General features: G+C 36.7%; 1 protein-coding gene across 1 annotated transcript in view; it reads left to right on the forward strand.

Annotated features, from left to right (window-relative positions):
• Window positions 1-9,389, forward strand: part of BBS9 (Bardet-Biedl syndrome 9) — a 165,805-nt gene extending 156,416 nt beyond the window's left edge. The window contains 3 exon segments of the mRNA XM_026052314.1: window positions 5,403-5,513; window positions 6,782-6,873; window positions 9,370-9,389. Coding sequence (XP_025908099.1) covers window positions 5,403-5,513; window positions 6,782-6,819 — 149 coding nt within the window. The 3' untranslated portion in view covers window positions 6,820-6,873; window positions 9,370-9,389.
• The last annotated feature ends 916 nt before the right edge of the window (window positions 9,390-10,305 follow it).

Here is a 10,305-nt window from a genome sequence, read left to right on the forward strand (position 1 = left end):
TATAAACCATTTTTTTTAAACTGTTACATAAAGGGAGATGGAAGTCCTCCAAGCACTACACAACTGAGTAATAATTACTTCTCCCCGCTCACATCAGGACACAAAGAGCACATTTTTCCACCAGTCCGAGCTCACCAGGTGAATGTGCTGTTAGGTGAAACAGTAGATTTATGTAGTTGAGCACAACTGTCATTATTCATACGCTGATCATAGCGAGTAAGAAGTGACTTTCGGTAAATACTGAATGACTTTATATAGTTTACTGTTCTTTTCTCAGTCCTGCTTTGTTAAGGTACTAATGACTCTTCATTTTGATTGTATGCCTGGCTGAATGTCCAGTAATGCTTCTTTAACAAAAACATCTGCCAGATCTATTCTTAGATGTATTCTTATTCCTCACCAATGCCACTCTAAGAATGGCATCCTGGAAAATGGCCAAGGCCATTTGACAATTCAAATGGCACAGCTGCTGTCGTAAAGAGATTGTACCCCCAACTTTCTAAGTCCCGATTTTACAAATTCAGGCATCTTCAAAATATTTGAACATGCTACAAGAGCAGCAGAAGTCACACAAATTAACACATTAACAGATTAACTTTGTGTATCTCTCAGTAGTTGAAACTTACTGCAGGACAAACTAGGGAAATTCTGGACTGGTGGTTTCCTTAACCAGCATCTCTGCATAACAAGGATCGAGCAGAGCAACAGCCTGGTGTGTGCCTGTGTACTCCCTTGTACTGAAAACAGTTTTTGGTGACGGACAATGACCTGTGGCTGTATGTGCGTATGTGCAGTCAGTGTGTTTTTTTTTTTCTTTTTTTAATATTGAGTTTGTTGTTTTAATGGAATGTCATACAGAAATACTTTTAATCAGGTTATGTCAAATCTGGCTTACTGAATAAAACCAGAGTTTTCTGACTGTCTAGCTGCAGCCATGCAAATGGGCATGCTGTGTGCTGTGCTGCTTCTCTCTCCCTCTCCCCCCTCACTTCCACTTCCCTCTCTTTCCCTTTCCTCTTTCCTTTCCTTCCCTTGCTTCCTCCCATTCCTTCTCTCCTTCCCATCTTATACTTTTTTTTCTTTTTCAGTGGGAATATGTTTATATTTCCAACATATGGTATTTCAAATGTGAGACTTCGGGGCACTTCCAGTCTGTGGATCAATCTTGCCTAGATCTCATTACACTTCCAAATCCATAGTGTTTTCTTCCATAGATCTTACTGTTCTCCCTCTCTTTGGGGAAGCAGCACTAGCACGATCTAGCCACAGAGACTGCATGAAATGTTTGCTCAAGCAGGCAAGCTACTTCTTGCTGAGCAGAATCTGATAAAATTCATAGAACTTTATTAATATTGCCAGTAAAGTCAGTAAGAATTGTTTTGTCTGAAACTGTTTTAGAATAAACTGTCTCTAATGCATTAGACTACATTTTTAGTATGCACTTTCTTAAACATTACAGACAGTATGAAAAAAGAACTGCATATGTATTGATCTACAGTTTGTAAATTCTCTGTGATGTAACTTTGCTGTTTAGATTATGTCCATCATATAACGATATGCACATGGATGAAAAACTGCTTTTTAGAAAGATTCCTGCTCACATCTTGACTGTCGTATTGCCAAAGTCTGCTCATGATTTTTCCCCCCTCTGTTTTGTAAAGACTCTTGTGAGAAAGTTAATTTTGGGAGGAAAATGGAAACTTTTGAGTAGTTTGGGTTGTGATTGACTAGTACAGAAAGAGGAAGCTAAAAGAGCCTTTCCTTGAAAGTACCTTTATTCTTTAGATGCATGCTACTATTGTTTTCTTATTTTTCAATTTTTAGAGTCATATTAAAACATATATAAGAATGTGGTGATAGGAACCTGTAGAAAAACTGTCAGTGCTTTGCCTTTAAGTGTGTATTATGTGTCTATTTCCTTTACTTGTGTCTTTTTCCAACTTGAGAACTGGATGTGTTGCAAAAGCAAATGAAAATGTGAAAATAAGCAAGAGAAGTCTCACTTTCTTTGGTGAACAAAGTTCACTACTAGCTTGAGTTTTGTGCATCCTATTCCCTATCAGACAGTTTTGCTGACTGCAGTTTGCTGCTTGGATTTATCATCAGCACTGATAAAAGATCTCTGATGTCAGACAGGCATCCTAGCTACACAGAAAAAGGGAGAAGAGTCAGTCAAATACAATAACATATTCTAGATGTTATTGCTGCCAACAATTAATGGTGAAATTCATTTTATGAAGCACTGTTTACAGACTGACATCTGGAGAAATTCTCAACCTGGATCATTTCCAGTTCGTAGATTTATGTACTGCTCCTGCCTCTTTCCCTGCCCCCTCCTTTTTTTTTTTCCCTTAAATATTTCACTTTCCCTGCTCCGTAGCATTCACTTAAATAATTATCAGTGAATGTCAGTGATTATGCCATTGTGAGTTTCATGGGACTCCAGAGGGATAAAAATTTTAAGTGATTGCTAAACAGGACACCCAATAAGTACTTTTTGATATGGCGACAGAGATGCACAAGAATCCAGAGTGGATTCTCACCTAAAATTCTGTTAGTCCTTGAGTCTCTTTACTCTCAGTAGAACATGGCAGCATGCAGTTGAAAAAAACATCTAGCGTTCTAAAAGGAATGAGTTCATTTCATTTAACTTTTCTGAATTATGAAATATTTTTGAATGGTAAAATCCCAACTGAATAATGTGGTTTAAATGTTGTATTCACAGGTGTGTATTTGTGCCTTATTCCCCAATCTTCCCATTCTTTCTCCAGAACATGACAATTCCCTTGTATCCACTATACCTCCTTTCCTTTGGGAGCTCGCAGCAGTTGCTGGTGCTATCCATCATGAGCTTGGGTTTCTGTGCCTATTGAAGTATGAAAGTGGAATTTACCATTGATTTCAGTAGCAGCAGCTGACGTCCCTTGCATTTCTGTGTACAATTTATTATGCACGTATGGGGGTCCAGGTCATCCTGCCTGGCTCTGAACATCTGGATAATATAAGGCATCTAGTCCAGCAGACTCTAATTGCAGTTAGAACAAAATAGTGGTATGGGAAGAGGAGGTCAGAAAATTCATGGTCTGAAAGATCTGGATCATACATACCTCATATCCTAAAAAAACAATAAAATTATTGCTATTATATTTCTTTCTTATCTGGAAGTTCATTGAAATAATTACTGGAGCAAGGGTCCCTGTGAAATCTAGCCACACTGAGAATACTGATGTCAGGATGTTGAATGTAAATGTATGGAATGGAATAAATGGAATAACAGCATTTAAAAACAATCAGGTGGACCAACTATTAATGTTAGCAAAGTAGCTACTACTCAAAATATTGAAAGTAATGCTGTTAGTATTGCTGCGTGCAGTCCCTCTGCGCTTTCTTTGTATGTAAAGTAGTCTGTCACGGGTAAAATTTCAATCCTCAAAATAGAGAAAATAATGTTACGCACAAGGTTAATTTTGCTTTTAGTTTTGGTACATTCTGATCATGTTAGTTGGAAAGTAAATCTTAACAAATCTCTCACCTCAAATTTGAGAGCAGGAAATCATACTTCCTTTCAGAAAGTAGTGTGGTATACCTAAGGGCAAATAGACCTTTCCTAAGCTTTATTCAGTTACTGTTAACATGAAAAGCTAGTAATTCTTAAGGCTAGCTAAGTTAGGAATTTCAGGTTTTGGAGTAATTCTTGTAAAAGTTTGTATGCAGAAATTCAACACATATTAATAGACTAAGTGAATTTTCACTCATAGTTGATATCAAATGTTATAAATTGTTTTAAAATATGATACCATTCTTAGTAGTTCTTTTGTGTAAGAGCCCTTAATGTATCGCATGTTTACAGGTTTCTATTTAATAGGATAGATTTTATCTGAAAAGAAAAGAATGAATAATATCTAAATGGAATTTTAAAGGTGGTTTATATTTCAGCAAATCTCATAGTTTACATTTAGTCACAATTTGCAAGTGGGAACAGAAATATTATTTTGCTATTATTTATTTTCATTTAGGGTGTAGGTCCATGTAGAGTGTCAGAAATTACCACAGTGTTCAAGTATTTTATTAGGAATATAGAATATATTATGCACGTTATCCTGATTATCCACTTCATAGTGGGTACCCTGAATATCTGAAATTGTGATAAGCACATAATTTCAGAAGACAATAAATAGGTTAAATAGATTTATTGTTTGCTAGTGGTAATCCCGGGAGAACTACAGAATGAGATGTAAACTTGGCTCTTGGACCAACAAAATGTTTAAATAAGAGCTGAATTTGAAAGCAGGTGAATATTTGTTTGCAGCTGGACATAGAGCTTTTTACGCACTTTATAGGGATTTTGATCAAGTGCTAATCTGAAACTGCTGAGCAAAGTTTCAGGCTGTAATAAGAGCTCCTAAGAATATTTAAACAAAGATGCAAAAATATGAATTAATGGACAAATGTGCTAAGGAAGACATGGTCTTCAAGCTGGGCTAACAAGCTGCTCCTTTCTTTGAAATCCATCTAGATCTGACAAAAACTTTCATTGCCATTCTCTGAAAAGATCACAACTATGGCAAGCTAAGGACTTGGCCTATATGCTGTATTATCAGCAAGGTCTTGTTTCTGGCGTGGAACAGTCACACTTTTCCCTGGAGTGCTGATCCCAGCTGGTTTGCAGCAAATTTACATCACCCATTGCAAACCACTCCAGCTGTCTTCTACTCCTAGTAGTACTAGACTGTGCCTTTCTTCAGTTCTTAGAAATAATCACTTAAGCATGTTTGAAGAGAAAGCTGTGCATCGTTGTGCTCTATAGTAAGTTGCTTAGAAAGTAATACTGCAAAATATGAAGAAACAGTTATTTTGTATATTCTAAGATCACATGAAGAATAAAAGCACGACCAATGCAGTGTGCAACTGAATAGTCCTTGTGTTTCCATATCTCTATCGCTAATTAATAAAAGCAATGTATTTAATAGCCTATCCAAACAAATCGCCATGTGCCATTCTCTGTGGCAAGCTAACAGCCTTCATAAGCTTTGTGGACTTTGTATTATTTCATTCACATTTAATTATTTTTATTATAAAACTAGCTCCCAATGATCTGTTTCTTAGCACAGATCAAACTGTTTTCATCTTTTAAATTCAACACTGATTGAACATATTCAGAAATTATTTTTGCATGCTTTGTATGCTTCATACAAACTTTTTTTTGAAAAAGTTTGAAATAATAGAAGTCATAATCAGTAATCTAAACAATAGTAATAGTTTTTCTTCACAGTTTTTTTTTTTTTGTCAAGCTTGAAATGAATCAGGATTTCATACCAGTTAATTTATCTCTTTCCTGTATTCATGCACTGATGAACTTGTATTGTTACATAAACACCGTTACATTCTTGCATTTCAACTAGGTGGCTGTACTACAATCCCAGAGTCGGACTTAGAGGAGGGAACAATTGTACCGGGCACCGGAGCAACCTTTACCAACCACAGGCACATCGCAAAGCAGAAATCCAAGCCTGGTAAGCGAAGAAAATTACTCTGTTGTACTTCACATGCACAAGGCATTTTTTTTTCTTTTGCCAAATATTTGTGGATACATGAAACAAAGGACGTGTATTTTTGGCTTTGTTAGGATAATTTTCTTTTTTTTCTTGGTTAAATAGCATAATGTGTAAGATTCTGAGTTTTGCCAGCTACTTTCAGCGAGAATAGTTAAATGCAGAGATCAGTCATGGAATTAAAATACTTCATTGTTGAAAGGCTTTGTGCTACTTAATATTTGAATGAGATACTTGAGGATTTTATTTCCTAACTCTTTGTGAGGAGGAAAAATGAAGCTAAGGACATTCTAGTGTAATAACTTACTTTTTTTCTGTGTTAAGGCGGGTATACTTAGTGCCAGTTGGTTAAAATACAGTTATTACTTATCTTTTGTGGGAAGACTTCCTAGAATTTCAGAAAAAATATTATTGGATATAATAAAACAGAATTATACTGGTTATAAAACATGCTACATACAGTGATGACACATTTTCTGGAAAGACTTCATGCTGCTGGGAACTGTGATATAGTGTTAACATATTTTAAAAGCAGTAAAGTAGTACATTGCAGTTTAATAAAGTGCTTGCTTAATAAAGCTCTCGGGCTATGACTACAACCGTTTCCCATTCTGTTTACCAAGTTTCACTTCACCCTTTCTTTCCCCTCACTATGTGTTATGTCCTTTAGATTTTTGTGTAACACTAGATTTTAAATATATTTGAGCATTGCTACTAAAGCAGGTGTTTTCCTTATAGATGGGTGTTGAGGTTACGTTAAGAAGAACAGAAAGAGCATACAGGCTGTAGTCAACAGTAATCAGAGGCAGACAAAAAGTCTGTATGCATCAGCTAATTACACATGTAAAATGCATCCAATTGCTTCTTTGCTCAGCTAACTCTTGCACAGGCAGTCCTGCATTTGTAATATATATTTAATTGTAATGGCAGGATTTATATTAGTGGATTTTTAATAGTAGGCAGGCAAGAAATATATAATGCAGCAATGCATAGCAATACCACATTGTAACTTTAAACTTCAAAATGAATGTCTGCTCGCGGGAAACATCACCAAAAATACAGGAGGCCTAGAGCTGTGATTTTTTTTCAAACTATTAATTAGCTGCAGTTGCCATGGACTTTAGGTCATACAAAGAGAAGCTGTCTGTTTTGACACACACAGTTTAACTTTTGCAATATGGGTATATTAAATACTTTTCTTGTGATGGAAAGAGATATCTGTTGTGTAGGATACAATCATGATAAAATTCCATCTTCAGACGACTGAATGGATGAAGAACGTACTGTAATCAGTCCTTTGCTGCTCCATTCTTCTGATCAAGTAGGTAGCGTGGAAATTTAAAATCTATTCAATAGATAGTATTCTTCTGTGTTTAAATAACCTCATGACTGAAAAGACTAGCATAAGAGGAAAGGCTTAGAAGAACAGTACAAAATATTCACAAAATCCAGAAACATCACCGTGGGGACCTGCATATCCTACTGCAAGTCACGCCGTGATAGAAAAGCTGAGACCTGCCTCATGTAGTTTGGCTGTTGTTGATGCTTTGCAACTTTCTATAAAAGGCAAAATGAAAATTTTGAAAGCTTTCAATTAGTCTTTAGGTTTACAGCTGCATGTTATACCAGTGAATTTAATTCATTCATGGTAAGAATTGGCTGCCATCTGCCAGTTAATGCTGCAATATAGAGAAAGCTTAGAATATCTGCCACTGAGCTGTCTGGAAATTCTAATTGCTACAAGTGTAAGAGCCAAGGGAGCTACTTAAACCATAAGGTAACACTAGGAATGAAATCACAGCCTTGCAGTGTTTTTCTGAACATGATTTTTTTTGGCCCGAGTTCTCGCTCAGTTACCGGAGACTGGAGCAAGACCATGATGGTTGAGTTGAGCCCTCAAAGAACGTTTGTTTTGCCTTAAATATCTTTGAGTTTTTCATGGGGCTGTATCAGCTGAACTGATAGCCATGCAAAACCTTCTCGATGTTCTTTACAAAGCCCCTCCAGTTTATAAACAGAATTTAATAACAGAGTTTGTAACACCAAGTAGCTAAAAACTGAAGAGATCTCTTCAACTGTGTAAGGATGTAGCTGTGTAAGGATGGTCTGAATAGCTGGTATATCTGTATAGGGAATCTGAAATGAAGCATCTCTAGTAACTGCTGTTACTTATGCAGAAAGTGGAAATGAAAACAATAAAATGAGCTGATTGAGTCATATTGTTCCAAAGAAATCTCTAGGTCATAGGAGAACATCTGAATCTAATGGACTACTGTCCATTGAAGCTGAGAAGTGTAGCTACGTACTTGCTCCATCTGGTGCCAGATAAAATCTTAGCAGCAAAATTTTGTGCAGGTTAAAGACTATTAATAGTTAGACACAGTCTAGTGCAAAAAGGAGTAATGAAGTTGTGTCAGTGGGAGCACACAGATTTCTGCATCAGAAATAATGGTAAACACTGCTTTCTACCACTGATGCAGCAGGCTAGATTAGAACAAAGCTGAAGCTGTTCTCCTCAGAGCAACTGCACAGGCAAGGGAGGAGAGGGGGGAAGGGGAAAATGACGTATTAGAAAAGATTGTGGTTTAACTTTGCCAAGGTCTCAGTAGGAAACGGTGGGAATAGCTTATTTAAAAAGGAAGAAGCAAAAGTTTTCTCTGAGGTGCTGTAGTCGAACAGCCATCGTTACAGGTAAATTGTTTGCAAAAGTCAATCAGACTAAGATAAGTGCTATCAAGAAGGCTAGATGATGCAGGAAAAGTTATATTTATGAAGAAGCCTCAAGAGCAGGAAGAGTCTTGAATTTTGTGCCAGATTTTGTGAGGTCCCTATGAGCATGTTACTATTACTTCTACAATTCAGCTAACCCTAAACTAGCTAACTCGAGCATTACTGTTGGTCTACTCGTGATAATGTGGCTTTGAACACCGACTACATAATTTACCAAGCTCAAAATAAATATTCAAGAGTTAATTCATGTGGAACTCCCACTGCTAATAAATATCAGAGCTTGCTAATCTCTTGCTAATGAGATGTCAAGTATAGAGTGTGTAATGTCAAGTGTCAGTCATTGCATTGTAGGCTTGTATACCCTTTGGGCAGGCTGAGAATTTTTAAAATTCTTTTGAATTTCGTGAAGCCCTGGGAAAGAGATTGCTGCTTTAAAGATTCTGTGTGAGCTGTTCAAAAACTGAAGGAAATGAGGGATGGAGACCTGGAAGATCATGCTGTGTTATGAGGAAATATGCTGCAGAGCAGCATCTTGCTACAGATTTGCAGGGTTTTTTTTTTCTTTCTTTTCATTAAAAATATTATAATGTAACTTTCTAGGCAGCTGCTAGACATGCCAAGATTTAGTTGATATAGTTACTTAAGACATTTGAAAATGAAATCTAGTACTCATGCTGTGAGAATGAGTTAGGAGAGGATAAATGATTATTATCTAGTCACTGAGTGTTTGGAAGGTGAATTGATAGTTGTATCAAGTTTTCTTTGCATTGCTTCAATGCAAAGAAAACTGCTTTTCTTTTTTTTTTTTTTTTTTTGTTAAGGTAGATTGTTTGCTCATATCACAAGGCAAAAGCATTGCAAAGAATGAGATCAAGTTCATGGTATTTGCTAATGGATGATGTTGCTGCAGTTGGAGGAGTTACTTCTTGGCAGTTGATTTGGGTACAGGAACGCTCCGTATGCAAGTCAATGGGGGTTGATTCTTCTCGCTTACTCCCTCAAGGCATAGAGCCTGTCTGCATTGAATTTGGAGCAGTTATTATAGCATGATAAATCTGTTCTGCTAACCTTGATCTTGCACTTTCAGTAAAGAGGAGCACGGATTTCATTGTGGGCTGCACAAGCCTCGTAAAGGGTTTGAATATAACTCGAAGTTCTGCATCCACTTTGACGTCTCTTCAACTACGTATCTGTTTTTACACTGACCTTACAAATCTAATGCGACTGCATTTATGCCGACCTCTGCTGCAATCACAAGTGTATACGCAGATATTGCAGAACCTTTCTTGTGCAGGTCCTCTGCATTTCCCTTTCTTGGTTATGTTGTTCCTGCTGTCTTCCATTTTCTACCTTAAAAGTTGACGCGTTTCTCACCGAAGTTACAGTTGTGCTTGAGAATTACACAAACTTTTCCATGAAACCAAGTATATTCTGTCAAGTAACAGCTGAGCAGAACTTTTTGAGTCTCAGTTCTGAAGTTCTCCCTTACACTTAAATATTTCTGTCCAAGCAAGCTGGAAATGCAGTTTGTAACAAATAAATAAATGCAGGGAAGTTCATGCAAATGGCAACTTTTTAGAGCAACATGCCAGTGAGGTGAATCAACTTCAACAACTTTTGCCTTAACAATTGAACTGTGATGGTAAGCTTTAGGATGAAATAGAACAGCTGTGTTAATCAGGATACAACTGTAAAAACAGGTACTCTTTATTCCTTGTATGCCACTGCACGTTGCATTATGAAAAGAGAATTTCCTGATTTTTTTTTTTTTTTTTCCCCCCTAACTGCTTAACATTTTGGTTAGGGAGTATCTGATTACTCTTTCATGAGTAGACACCTTTGCTCTGGTGAATCACGAGTAACTCCATTAAGTAGATAGAAAAACAGGGGAAAAGTTAACATAAATCAGAGAACAATTAGGCTGTAAGATATATTTTTATTTCTCTGTGGAGCAATAGCTTAGTTTTTCCTTATTCGTTCAGCACAACACTGTGACAACACTGGGAGTAAGATCTGTCAAATT

This window comes from Nothoprocta perdicaria, unplaced genomic scaffold (genome assembly GCF_003342845.1).
Source record: "Nothoprocta perdicaria isolate Ctin4 unplaced genomic scaffold, notPer1 scaffold_87, whole genome shotgun sequence".
In the NCBI taxonomy this organism is placed as follows: domain Eukaryota; kingdom Metazoa; phylum Chordata; class Aves; order Tinamiformes; family Tinamidae; genus Nothoprocta; species Nothoprocta perdicaria.